General features: G+C 39.5%; 1 protein-coding gene across 4 annotated transcripts in view; it reads left to right on the forward strand.

Annotated features, from left to right (window-relative positions):
- Position 1: 1 nt before the first annotated feature.
- The window catches only part of PRKDC (protein kinase, DNA-activated, catalytic subunit), an 87,866-nt gene continuing 73,586 nt past the window's right edge, over positions 2–14,281 (forward strand). For 2 of the 4 annotated variants that reach the window (XM_030010985.2, XM_041122933.1), the window contains exons 1-14: positions 11–223; positions 845–921; positions 1,038–1,130; positions 1,969–2,043; positions 2,999–3,107; positions 4,935–5,047; positions 5,734–5,833; positions 6,370–6,425; positions 6,518–6,548; positions 8,152–8,309; positions 8,447–8,593; positions 10,742–10,906; positions 11,755–11,923; positions 13,603–13,652. In XM_030010985.2, coding sequence (XP_029866845.1) covers positions 82–223; positions 845–921; positions 1,038–1,130; positions 1,969–2,043; positions 2,999–3,107; positions 4,935–5,047; positions 5,734–5,833; positions 6,370–6,425; positions 6,518–6,548; positions 8,152–8,309; positions 8,447–8,593; positions 10,742–10,906; positions 11,755–11,923; positions 13,603–13,652 — 1,485 coding nt within the window. In that variant the 5' untranslated portion in view covers positions 11–81. Of the gene's footprint in view, positions 224–844; positions 922–1,035; positions 1,131–1,968; positions 2,044–2,998; positions 3,108–4,934; positions 5,048–5,733; positions 5,834–6,369; positions 6,426–6,517; positions 6,549–8,151; positions 8,310–8,446; positions 8,594–10,741; positions 10,907–11,754; positions 11,924–13,602; positions 13,653–14,281 lie in introns of those variants that run through there. The other 2 variants (XR_003922919.2, XM_041122934.1) reach the window with 2 other exon arrangements.

Genomic DNA, 14,281 nt, shown 5'->3' on the forward strand with positions numbered 1-14,281 from the left:
TGGATCCGGCCGGGGGCGGGTCCTTCGCGCCCGCTTCCTCCTGTCGCCGTTCCGCTGCCTGTGGTGCTGGCTTGGGGCGGCATGGCCGGCGTCCAGGAGTGGCTGCACCAGCTGCACCGCTGTCTGCAGCCCGGCGATGCCGCCAGCGCCGCCCTGCACGGCTACAGCCTGCTCCGCAGCTTGGGGGAGACCTGCCTCACCAGCCTGGCGAGCAGCGCGCAGGGTGCGCCCTCGGGCCCGGCCCGGCCGTGGCGGGTGGCGGCAGGGGCAGGGGCTGGGGGGTCTCAGGGGCTCTGAGCGAGGCCTGGGCGGCTGTTGCCTCGCTGGTGACTTTAAAACAGCAACTGCTCAGCTTAGGGAGGGCTCGTCAGTGGGGGGGGGGGGGGGGGGGGGGGGGGGGGGGGGGGAACATACCAAAGCGGTGGTGCTGCGGGAAAGGGGGGGGGGGGGGGTGTCTGTCCGCGCCCAGTTCTTCGCTCAACACGACACTTGAGGGCTGCTGGCTTGACATAAAGGGTTGATTTCGGGGGAGGGACGGTCTCTTGTCCCAGATAACCATCTACCTTGGTAAAAATACTGCGGTGCCTGCCCCCACCTGCCCCCAGGTTGGCTTTCGCCCGGCCCTGAGCAGGGGCAGGGGCAGGGGCAGGGCGGGGCCTGGGCCCGAGTCCGTGGCGAGGTCGGAGGCACCCGCGTTAAGTTGTGGTTTTTCTGCTGACAAGCATCAGTCCTGTCCCAGGTGTTCGGGTGTCCGTCTGTGCAAGGTGACAGGCTGAGTGGTGTCCAGCCCTGCCTGCTCTAGAAAGGAAACCAGCCGCCTGATGGTTGTTTTGCTTCCCTGCAGCGCTGCACCTGTCTCTGGTGTTTTCCCAAGAGCATGGCTTACTTGTCTTTATCCACAGATCCCTCAGCATCGAGGAGGTAAGTTGGCAAACTTTGAAAGAAACGTTGAGGTAGTGTTACATGAACAGCATGTTACACTACGCACGTTAAAACTAAATTTTTTTTTTTTTTTTTTTTTTTTGGTAACGCTTCAGTTTCGAGATTGCAGGGAAGAAGCATTGAAGTTTCTTTGTGTCTTTATGGAAAAAGTTGGTGACAAAGTTCATCCTTATGCCTGTAATATTAAGGTGGGTAAAGGAAAATTATTTCCTAAAGGTCTTTGCCAAGTGGTTGAATAGTTTCTGGTGGGTCTCATACTGTAACTATCCTTCACCTTCCCAGTCTGCCTTGCTCCTCTCTAGTGTTCTTGTTAGAGCTGAAATAACTTGATTGACTTAAAGTGTAATTCATACAGCAGAGAAGTGTGGAATTGTTTCTTCAGCTATGGACTTAATTTTATTAACTCCTCTTTATAGAACATAATAGGTATTAATTTTGAAAATAAGTTATTGATACTGAAAATAATAGTTATTACTTTTAATTTATACAGACTAAATTCATAGTTTAAGCATAGTATTTTAAATGTTTCTATAGGTGATGGTTAATTTTAAATACCGATTTAAAAAAAAAAATTTCTCCTGCGAAGTTGTTACTTTTGTAATATATACAGAAATTGGTGGAAACTACACTACTTCTAAAAATGAGGTTCCTTAGGTCTAGATTGCTGAATAATACTGTTTTGCATAGAAATGCTTGACTGCACCACTGCACTTTCTGTTCTCAAATTAGTAGCTATGTATTGTAAGGAATGATAGTACAGAGGCAGAAAATTTGCTGTATGTGCCTCTTATTCCAGAAACTGCACTTTCTTTGCTTGAGCTGGGATTTGTTATTATGTCAGACAGTACTGCAGTGTTGTCAGCAAGGCGACTTTCAGGACTGAATATTTTTATTGTTTTAGTCTTTTTTAAAAACCTTAAACTTGTTAGGAACAGATACTTTAAAGAGGTAGATGAATACATTGTTATCTTTGAATTCGCTTCCCTACTTAGGAGTATTATAATCTCCCTTTTCTTTCCTATCTAGCAAACTTGTATTGGTGTTTATACAAAAGAGAGAGCAGCCAAATGTAAAATCCCAGCTCTGGAACTTCTGATTAAGGTAAAATGCATTTTATAAATCTCTCTTGTTTCTAGAAAGAATAGAAAACCTGCTGTATTACTATAGTTGTGCTATATCATGCAGAAAATCTGCAGTCTGCAGTAGCAAGAGAATAGTGATAGTATAATATTTAGATGTTAGTAATAGATATGTTTTAACAACAGATTGTCTTTGATATACCTCCAGTAGGTTACTTCAATGTGAGCATGTCATTCCTTCATCTGCTAGAGTAAGACTCGATTGTTCTGTGGGCAGTTGCAGATCTTCTCTCACCCTCTTTATTATGTTTCTTTAAGGAGAAATTTTGCAGTTCAATTGTATTCTTACTTTTAAATACTATGTATTAATAAATAATATTATAATATATTAGACACAGTATGTGAAAGGTGTGGAAGAGGAGGACTTTTTTTCAGAAGTTTTATTACTATGTGAGACAGTAATTTCATAACATGCTTCCTTAGAATGCATTAGACCTTTGTTTTCCAAATGCTTTTGCACCTACTTAGTTCTGTTTATGAGAAACACAACTCCCTTCTGAGTTATTCTGAGTCAGTTCTGTGAATTGGATTGGCTTTATAGCAGCAGGGAGAGAAATACAATATGATAAAGGCTACTGCAGACTTGGTAAGCCTATGCTCTTGTGGGGTTTTTATATACATAGATATATATATATGTATATATAGAACTATACTGCATATAATTTTCATGTAGATGATCTATAATATACATTAAAAATAATAAATTTTATGTTTATAGATATATAGGAAGGTAGTTTGTTGTTCAAGTAGATTTCATGCCAATACTCTTTTCCTGGACCGGTCACCTTAAATCTCTTTCTTTGAATAGCATACTTAAGCTGAAGTTACACATCTGAACTGTGTTTTTATTCAGACCAAGTAGGATTGTTGTAGTGATATTAATGATTTTCCTAAATTTTCTTTTTTTTTAATCTTAGTTGCTCCAAAGTTTACGACATTCCTGTCTGATGGAAGAAATGAAAGTTGGGGAGATATTTAATAAATTTTATGGGGAACTTGCCACAAAAAGTAAAGTTGCTGATACAGGTAGGCTTTAGTTTTTCTGTCAGTGTCCTTTGTTTTATTTACACTGTTTTGTTGGATTATACCCCATAGAAATGTATAATTGTTATTCCCATGGCAAGTGTGTTTAAAAATGGTAGTTGTCATGTTTTAGAGCTAGTAAAATTTGTTTAGGTCTTCTGATCATGATCATGTAGTTAGCTGCTTCTTAGCAGACCTGTATATATCTATGAGCTAACATGCAGGAGAAATCATGTGATTGGATTTAGTAGTGGCAGTTTGTACTGAATTTAAGCATAGGTCTGGTTTAAGATTCCCGACATAAAAGAGTATTTGTATGTTTAATCTGTTGTTATTAGTTCCTGAATGCCTAAATCCTGAAAGTAATTCCAGCTTTCTTGTGTTAACCAACTTAACTTTGCTAGGCTCTTAGATTTCCTGCCCCCCCCCCCCCCCCCCCCCCCCCCCCCCCCCGGTTCAGTGCAAACCTGGTGTAGCTGAACTTTTGAAGTTACTCTTATACCTGTTTTATACCCCTGTAACTTTGAGCCTTAAGAGTAGTCCTGGTCCTTCTAGTGGGTGCTATTTTCAAAAGTAGAGGCTGCCTGTCCCTGTCAAAGTTCATGTAAACCCCAACTCGGTTGCTAAAGCTCTTTGTAACCTTATTCTAACCCTGGCCAGTTTTGTCCTAAGAGCTGCTGTTTTAGTGTGATAGTTCCTGCATTGCTCACCCCTAATGTGAGCTCATCAGTTCCTGCCTTGCCGAATTGTGTTACTTATGATGTTAAACATACTAATATGAGCTCTAGTTTGATCATCTTGGCTAGTTACAGCTGAAATCTTGACTTGACAGGACTAGCCCTCACAAAACTTGCTGTGCCTGTGTAGAACCCTTTAGTCTAAACTCAAGCCTAGAAACTGTTGGCCTTAACCAGCCTTGTTCCCCCGTACTGGGCACTGGTGAGGCCGCACCTCCAGTACTGTGTTCAGTTTTGGGCCCCTCACTACAGGAAAGACATTGAGGTGCTGGAGCGTGTCCAGAGAAGGGCAACCAAGTTGGTGAGGGGCCTGGAGCACAAGTCTTATGAGGAGCGGCTGAGGGAGCTGGGGCTGTTTAGTCTGGAGAAAAGGAGGCTGAGGGGAGACCTTATCGCTCTCTACAGCTACCTGAAGAGGGTTGTAGTGAGGAGGGTGCTGGTCTCTTCTGTCAGGTGGCTGGAGACAGGAGGAGAGGAAATGGCCTCAGGTTGCAGCAAGGGAGATTTAGGTTAGATATTAGGAAAAATTTCTTTACTGAGAGGGTTGTCAGGCATTGGAATAGGCTGCCCAGGGAAGTGGTTGAGTCACCATCCCTGGAGGTATTAAAAAAGCGAGTAGACAGGGTACTCCAGAACATGGTTTAGTGGGCATGGTTGATGGTTGGACTCGATGAACTTGAAGGTCTTTTCCAACCTAAATGATTCTATGATTCTGTGATTCTGACCCTGATGGTAATTAAAAGACCCAGCATAACCTCAAGGTCAGTAGCAAACTTGGATTAGTAGTAAATGCTTCCTCAGTGGATATGGCCTTTATTAATCAGTTTTCTAAGCCACGTTTAAAAAGAGTAAATGTGTTTAACTTATTAATGTGAGAGGAGGATGCATCTCACATCGTAGTATGTAGATACATGTGTGTGTATATATGTATGTACATCGTAAAGAGCTGTTTTTCCTGTAGGCTAATCACCAATTAAAATTAAACCATCAGGGATGGTTTTCTCATGGTTGCAAGTTACATAGGAATTGCAATGGAAATGTGAAAGTAATGATTTCAGTAATTAATATTTAATAATATTAAATTATTTTCTAGTACTGGAGAAGATTTATGAGCTTTTGGGAGTTTTGGGAGAGGTCCAGCCTAGTGACATGATTAACAATTCTGAAAAGCTATTCCGAGCTTATTTGGGAGAGCTTAAAACACAGGTATGATTGGAATTTCTTTTCAAACTCTTGCATTGCTTTGGTTTTTTTCCTTTGAGGTGTGTAGCACTGTATGTTGGAATACTATTGTAACTAGCACAGTTTGTAGGGAATCTAACTGGACAATTATAAATGCTTCTTTAAAGACTGTTAAAGTTTGTGTTCTCTGGTTCTGAGAACCTTTCAAAGTAAAAATTCAAGGCCATCAGTGACAATGAATTAACCAATTTACTGTGAGAAAAGATGGCATGTGATGATCATTGCAGTAGTGCCCAAGAAAAGTTACAGTGCCATGCACTGGTAGTTTCTGATTTGGTCTCTACTAGCTGCAAAATCCTTGCACTTCAGGTAAATGTCACAGTTCTGCTGAACCGTACTTTCCTATATTCTGCACTTTTAAGACATTAGTGTGTGTTATCTAAGTTCTGCTATGCAAGTTCTTGGTGGAACATACTTCATGCTTTTCAAAGGATTTATTATGCTTTTGTAGTTAAACTCCCCCCCAAAATGATAGGAAACTTCTGAGTAGGAGATGTTTCTGTGGGCTTGTGTTCATAGTTGCAAGTGCTGACATAACTGTATTAAGTTGGAATGTGTTATTTTATCTACACTTACAGGAACTGGGAAACCTCGGTGTAAATTTATATTAGCTTGAGGGTAATATTTTTTTTAATTCCCACTTTTTTTAGATGACATCAGCTACAAGGGGACCCAAGCTGCCTATTGTAGCAGGATGTCTGAGGGGTTTGGTTGCACTCATGTACAACTTTACCAAATCTGTGGACGAAGGTATGTGCTTTTTCTCTGTGAAAGACAGTCATACAGTTGGATATATTTTAATCATTATACAGCCAGCAAGCAGCACCATTTCTCACTGTGCACTCAGAATGAAAATTTCCCCACTGGTAGATGGTTTATGCAAAAGCAAGGCCTATCCAGCTACATGGTCCTTGTCTGTCTTTGTGTGGAGTGGCTTCATCAATGTGTTTCTGTACATAAATGTTTGAAGTGCTATTTTCTACCAGTGATTGGGCAGCTGAGAGAGCCACACTGAAGCTGGAATGTGGTTTATACAGAGATGTGTTTCCCTTACAAGAGACTTGTCTGTTAAAACATGGGTATTCAGAAAAATCAATGAATATAGATGTACAATTTTTTTCAGATTTAAGAGTATTTCAGGAAAAAGTGTCTCTGCCTCTTAAAATGAGATATGTAAGGCTTTCCATATTACTACTTCATACCAAGCTTTGGATAAAAATATCTTTGTCTTCAGTCTACCTCTTGTGTGTCAGTAGTGAAATACTCATTACTGGATTGTTTCACAGATCCGCAGACTGCAAAGGAGATTTTTGATTTTGCAATGAAGGCAATCAGCCCACAGGTAAATCTGCCATATGTTAATTGTTCTGCATAAACGAATTAGCCCTGATGAAGAAAAAAATCACATATGACAAACCTTTTCTGATATTGCAGGTTGATCAGAAGCGATACGCAGTACAACTAGGTAAGATTGTAAATTATTTCAATTCATGCTGAGGTGGATACCATACATACAGTGGTGTCTTCTGTCTGGATTTGTTTATTCTCTACTGGCTGTCTTCAGATGGCTCTAGTCTTCAGTATTCTAAGCTGATCAGGGAGCAAAGCAGGTGTACTTTAAGTTGGAATCTAAGGAGTTAAACATGTATTTGGTTAAACTAGGCAAGGTCTAATCAGCTTATGAACAGCAGCATTACACTGTATGCCATTTGCCCCTCTGGAGTAATACAAAACCCTGGTATGAGAAGGGAATCGTGGTAGGAGTAGAAAGAAGAGGAATGTAGCAAATGAGGAGAAAAGAGAAGACGGTGGATTGGGTTAAAGGAAAAAAATAGGAAGAGAAGGGGAATTTCACTGGAAGAAGGGGAAAAATTTGGAACAAATGAAGTTCATGAAGAAAATGAGAAATTGGTCTATGAAATGTGAGTGGCTTATGCAGAAATCGCAAAAATGCGAGGTTTGGGTACTAGGCCCATGGCAACTCTTTAAGGATAGTCTGCCAAAAATAAAAAAGAATTTATTAAGGATCTTGAAATTTCATTTATGCTTATATTTGGGATTGTGAAATTACCTGCATTCTGAATTTTTTATTTGTCTGCATCACAGTTTGGTGGAGGAGGGGACTTGAGCAATATGTCCTGACCACAGAAACCAAATCCTTGTGAATTGTGTGATCGAGTATTATTTTTTGTAACCAGTAAAGTCCCTTTCTTTTTCACTGTTAATGTAAATGTCGTGGTTTAACCCCAGCCAGCAACTAAGCACCATGCAGCCACTCACTCCCTCCCTCCCCACCCAGTGGGATGGGGGAGAAAATCGGGAAAAGAAGTACAACTTGTGGGTTGAGATAAGAACGGTTTAATAGAACAGAAAAGAAGAAACTAATAATGATAATGATAACACTAATAAAATGACAACAGCAATAATAAAAGGATTGGAATGTACAAATGATGTGCAGTGCAATTGCTCACCACCCGCCGACTGACACCCAGCTAGTGCCCGAGCGGCGATTCCCCGCCCCCACTCCCCAGTTCCTATACTAGATGGGACGTCCCATGGTATGGAATACCCCGTTGGCCAGTTTGGGTCAGGTGCCCTGGCTGTGTCCTGTGCCAACTTCTTGTGCCCCTCCAGCTTTCTTGCTGGCTGGGAATGAGAAGCTGAAAAATCCTTGACTTTAGTCTAAACACTACTTAGCAACAACTGAAAACATCGGCGTTACCAACATTCTTCTCATACTGAACTCAAAAACATAGCACCGTACCAGGTACTAGGAAGACAATTAACTCTATCCCAGCTGAAACCAGGACAGTAAATTACTTCAGAACACAGCTGTGCTTTCCATAATGGTGTACGTTAAAAAAGAGGATTTTGGAGGGTTATTTTTGTGCTTAAGTTCTTAATGTTTGGATACTGATACTGTAATGGCTAGAAGAATACATTTCATACCCTCCAGTCATGGTAGGTATACCTACCTAAAGTCCTAATGTGGACTTTTATAGTCTGGTCTGTTTTTGGAAAGTGGAATATAAGTTTGGGTTTTAATGAGAATTGTTTTTAAATTGCAGCTGGTTTACAGTTGTTCAGCTGGCATGCTGCTCAGTTTGGTGCCTTGCTCCTGGACAACTATGTCACCCTCTTTGAAGCAATGTGTAAATGGTGTGGCCACACAAATCAGGAGCTGAAGAAAGCCAGTCATTCTGCACTAGAATCATTCCTCAAGCAGGTATTGTAACTTTACCGGGATCTCTGAGGCTAAAAGAAAGTCAAATTTCTTGAGTATTGGGAATATTTGGTGCTTGGAAGTTAAGTGAATCTGTTTAATAAATAATTATTTTCTTTGGTTTTGTATCTGCTTTACAGATTTCTTTAATGGTAGCTAAGGATGCAGAGCTACACAAGAGCAAGTTGCAGTTCTTCATGGAGCAGTTCTATGGAATCATCAGAAGAACAGATTCGAGCAACAAAGAGTTGTCCATTGCCATTCGCGGATATGGGCTTTTTGCAGCAGTATGTGCAGGAAACTTACTCTGATAAAGGAGCGTACTGAATGGATGAATGAATTCATATACCATTCATTTTACAATTTTATACAGCTTGTTATATAGGGAATGCTCCTGTTTCTGGATTAAGTGTTGAACTTAGCTATCCTGTAAAATACATTGTGGTTGAAAATTATTGAAACGCATACTGTATTTAGTGGGACCACTTGCAGCGTTGAAAGTTGTAGTTACTACTGCTTGTGCACTAGTTTTGAAGTGGGGAAGAAAAGAGCCTTCATATACAGCTGTCACAAAACTTGAGGATGTGCTTAATCACTTGAGTACAGACAATAGCTTGTTAGATCTGTCTGCGTTTAGATTGTAGAATCCAGGCCAGCTCTGCTCTGGAAGCAGTTCAGATATGTTTCCTGCAGAGCAGGAATCTGTCAGAACATCCAAAATGCACTGCTGACTGCAGGACACTAGGAGGTAATTTGTGAAACAACTGCAAATTAAAAAAAAAAAAAACAAAAAACTAAACCATGCTTATATACATATGTGAAGGGCAAGTATGTTTGTCAGGAGGCACTATTAAGAACCAGCTTCCAATTTTTGTCAGCAGTCAATTAAAATGGCAATATAGCAATAAAGTTAAGGTTCTATAAAGAAAGGGTGGCGTTTATGTATCTGCAACCTATGTGCTTGATGGTGGTACCCCAGCTTTTATATAACAAAATTCTAGACTTGTTTTTAGAGAGAGGGAGGGGAGGGAAAAAAAAAAAGAAGATTAGGTTAAATAATCTCAAAGGTTATTTAGAGAAGGTTAGGAAATGTGATGGAATAGCTGGTTACTAGCTGAAGCCTTTCCACTTTGCTGCCTTTTGAGCGGAGTACATTTGTTTTGTAGAATTTTCAACATGCTTTGTTGAAACCTAGTCTTCCTCTTCTATGATACGAGCTGGAAAGGAAATCAGTTAAAGGTATTGTTTCCAGAAAAAATGAAGTATTTCAAATTACTGAATTGAAAGAACCTTCTTAAAAATATCTGTTACAGAGCACAAGTTAATTAAAACTGCATAATGTAAATATGGACATAATACTGCAGATCTTAACAGGAAAAAGGGATCTTAATGCTCCAATATCTATAAATCTTTAATATGTTAAGACACACTAATAGTTGTTAGCGTGTTTAGACTAAACCTTGGCCAAGCATCAGATGCTAGGTTGTAAGGAAGTAGAGTCTTGCTGCTACTGCAAGTAGTGACCTTAGCCTGAACACAAGTTCAGTGATTGATTCAGTTTCAAGGCAGAATATTTATTTTGCTGTCTAATCGCTAAAATAATTTTAAAGTAATACTTGCAGTTCTACAAATGATAAATGGGTAGTCTTAATTTTGTGAGCATGTTTTTAGACAGACTAGATTCAACCTTTAGCCTAACTGTTGTATTCTGTCATTACCTAAATCAGTCCATTCTTTTTCCATGGTTAGTTCCCTACGACAGTTCTTGCCTGTGACCTTATTCCTCGTTCCTTTTCCACAAAGACTGCTTTTTGACCTCGCTCATGCTAAATATTGTGATTTACAAATCATTCTATAGAAATCTGTAAGCATTATTACATACCCTCTAGTACTGTTTGGGATGCTTGCTGCTTTTTCATTAGTTTAAGAGTAGTTTTTATCCTCTGTACAGATCCCAGCACAATAAAAGTTCAGAATTTGAGCTGCTGGGTTAAATGTTAAATAGTAGTAGCCTGTGAATGATTATTGGTTACGCCCCATTAAGGTAATCCACTTACTACTTTAATGCAGCTAGGTCAAAATATAAGTGAATATTAGCATCCATAATGCTATATTTAAGATATTTACAGCCAAACTCCATGCTTTTCAGGCTGGATTTGATATCATATGTCACTGAAAGTTCAAGTACTCTTATAGTAAATTACACTGCATCAGTGAACCATTGTTTTAGTTCATTGCAGGTACCATGTTTCTCATCCATGTAGCAAGTAGAATACTTAAAGTTAGTGTATTCAGATGTATTGAGTTCCTGGAAAATTTTAAAAGATTATTCTTATTATGGTTCAGTGAAGATTTGGCTGGGTTTTAGTGCTACAGCATATGTTTGCTTGGCTGTACAAAGCTGCTAAATCAGTGTTTTATTTTCTCTCTGTAAGCCCTGTAAAGCTATACGTTCTAAGGATGTTGATGGCATGTATGTTGAGCTCCTTCAGCGTTGTAAGCAAATGTACCTCACAGAAGCAGAAACAATAGATGACCATCTGTATCAGCTACCAAGTTTCCTCCAGTCCATTGCAAGTGTGATATTCCATATAGATACAGTAAGTGGAGTATTTAAAGTACCAGTCTTTTTTTTTTTTTTTTTTTTGGGGGGGGGGGGCTACGTATGTATAAGGAGGTGGTATCTGTGAACTTACCTACGATAGAAGGTGTTCCTTTATCTGAAATACGATGACATTTAGCTTCTAGGGGATGGGAAGAATATTATGAGAATACTTTATTGGATTTTATTTGAATAAAGAAAATGCTACAGTGCATTATAGTGAAAACCAACATAGCCAAATGTGAATAGGTTTTTATTTATTTTAGGCGAAGCTATTTATTTGGACCTACCCTTATCCTTCTCTTTATGTGTTTATATCACTCTGTTGCTGCTTTTTCTTTTGGTACTGACACTTAGCATGTTTCTTGAGGCTGATACTTTGATTTTCCTCTCACGCTATGCTGTCTGTGTTCTAATGAGGCCTTTCTGGATCCTAGCTGGAGCTGGGAAGTAAGGTTGGGGCAGGGAAGAGACTCACTTGCATTCTGTATTCAGATTTTTAAGGGTGAACAGATTATACTTCTGGGTTGTTATTGTTTAATTAAATTGGTACTTTTCTAATAAACTTAAGACTGGTTCTGCTGAAGCACTAATCTATTCAGTAGCTACTTTCCATAATGTGTTCCAGGAAACTTTCTTATTCCGTGTTTTTGGTTTCGTTTTTATTTTTTTTTATATCTAAGATGAATTCACTTGCTAAGTCTTTCATTGTTTTCAGAGCAGGTCATGATGTAAACTCTTGTAACAAAGTATCTTGCTGAAATAATTTAGCATAATTCTTCACATTGATACTGAGTTATAATCATTGTCTTTGCATGATGGGTGTTTTGGTTTTATTTCTTCTAGATTCCTGAAGTATACACTCCAGTTCTTGAACATCTAGTTGTGCTGCAGATCAATAGTTTTCCACAATACAGTGAAAAAATGCAGTTCTTGTGCTGCAGATCTATAATAAAGGTATTTCTAGCCCTCTCAGGAAAAGGTCCAGTTCTCTGGAGTTTTATTAGCACTGTGGGTGAGTCTGTGATACTAACTTCATTGTGGTTTTTTGGGGGGTTGTGGTTTTTTGGTTTAGATAATTTTTTTTTTCCCTAAATTGATCAACTGGTTCTAAGAGAGGTATGTGGCATAGCCATTTGGGGTCAAAAATGAAGCTTCTTCTGTCCTCTGATAATGGAGATTTAGGGTTCTCATTGTGTTATTTTTCAATATCCATTGTTAAATCACTTAAGGAATACATTTAACAACTGTTTTGGATGACAGAGTGGCTATCATCAAGGGCAGGAGAATATATTTTTGTGATAATCTGTTTAGACATAAGACTGATGTTCCTGTTCTGAAGGATTGTGGGGAGAAAGGGGTTTCACAGAAAAAAATGTACAAAAATCTGTTCAATGCTGGCTAGGTTAAACCATGACAGTAACTAAGGACCATGCAGCTGCTCACTCATTTCCCTCCCTCTACCCAGTGGGATGGGATAGAGAATCAAGGGGAAAAAAAAAAAAAGTAAAACTTGTGGGTTGAGATAAGAACAGTTTAATAAGACAGAAAGGAAGACAATAATGATGGTATTAATAATAAAAAGAAAAGAATTGGGATATACAAAACAAGTGATGCACAATGTAATTGCTCAACAGTCACTGACCGATTCCCAGTTAGTTCCAGAGCAGCGATCCGCCCCGCCCCACCCTGGGCCAACTCCCCCCAGTTTATATACTGGGCATGATGTCACATGGTATGGAATATCCCTTTGGCCAGTTTGGGTCAGCTGCCCTGGCTGTGTCCTGTGCCAACTTCTTGTGCCCCTCCAGCCTTCTTGCTGGCTGGGCACGAGAAGCTGAAAAATCCTTGACTTAGTCTAAACACTACTTAGCAAGAACTGAAAACATCAGTGTTATCAACATTCTTCTCATACTAAATCCAAAACATAGCACTATCCCAGCTACTAGAAAGACAAATTAACTCTATCCCAGCCAAAACCAGGACAAATACCCTTTCAGCTACCTGTACAAAATATCACAGACAGTAGGATGAGTGTCATCTCCATTAGAAATACAATCTTTTTATGCTCTGGAACTTGTACATAGTACAAATGAAAATTCCAAATATGTGGTTAGTCAGATACAGTCCTGCGAATGTAATAATGAATATGTCAGCATTGGTAGCTGACAATTCTTGTAGCCTCCAGCATGCTGACATTTCATTAATTATAATGATTTTCAGAAAATATTTTTAAATTCTTTGTTATTTATGGTGGCTTTTCTCTATTGCTGTGGCATTTTCATTGTTTTTCGTGTTCTTGATTTGGGATGTGGTGCACCCAAACACCATGCTGGAAGGGAGATCCTAAGTCTATGTCTGTGAGAGTCATTGGGAATTGTTGCCTTTTTCAATATGTGCATTATGGGCAATGCCTTGGTCATCACTGCATTCAGTCAGGAAAAAGTCAAAGCAGTATTGAGAAACAGTAGTAAGAAGCAAGTTCAAAACTGGTTCCCTGTGAAACATCCTAGAGTTATGGCTCTGGCTTTGGTTATGTTTGTCCTTAAGAAAAAATCAGTGTTCTTTTGCCTCTTCCTCATCCTGACAGAATATAGAAAATAGAAGACTGATTTAATTCATTGCTAACATGAGTGATATGGATGCTGTGCCTTTTTAAGTCTGTTTGGGCAAATTTTTTTTTGTTTGTTTCAGTGCATCAGGGATTAATCAGAATCTTCTCCAAGCCGATCACGTTTTCAAAGGTAAAATAACTGTTTAAACATACTTATTTCATCTAGGTTCCTGAAGTATGCATTCCAGTTCTTGAAGATCTAGCCCAGGAAACAGGGGAAAGTCCAAAGAAACAAAAATAGTACTGTCCAGTTTGAATTGTGGCCCGGTTGTTACTAGTCTCTGGCCCCTACATCTGCTCAGCATAATGAGGATGTACCTCTTGTACTGAGTGAAAAAAATGTCAGGAAATAGACTTTTGTTCTCTGCAGTTCTTGTTTGCTCAGGTTGTCTGTGACAAGTAGGTTGTAATTAGAGTCATCCAACTTTCTTCCAGGTTAAGAAATTTTGGACACTTTCAAAGTTTTACTGAACGTTTGTGTTAAGGGAGGATTTTGGAGCTTTTTAATCCTGTGCAGCAGGATAACTACAGAGTTTCTCAAATAACTGATGACTAGAAGGAAAAGAACTTTAGAGGTTTTTTTGAAAGGAGCTGGTTGTTTTGTGCTCTTTTCAGATTGATTGCTTAAGCTAAACATTTTGTGTTTTTACCTGCAGAAGTAATTTTACGTTGTGTTTTAGATTGGGTCAGGTAGTTACATAGGCAGTTGTATTGGGTCTGGCTGAGGTGGAGTTAATCTTCCCCATAGCAGCTCTCACA

This window comes from Aquila chrysaetos, chromosome 4 (genome assembly GCF_900496995.4).
Source record: "Aquila chrysaetos chrysaetos chromosome 4, bAquChr1.4, whole genome shotgun sequence".
Lineage (NCBI taxonomy): Eukaryota > Metazoa > Chordata > Aves > Accipitriformes > Accipitridae > Aquila > Aquila chrysaetos.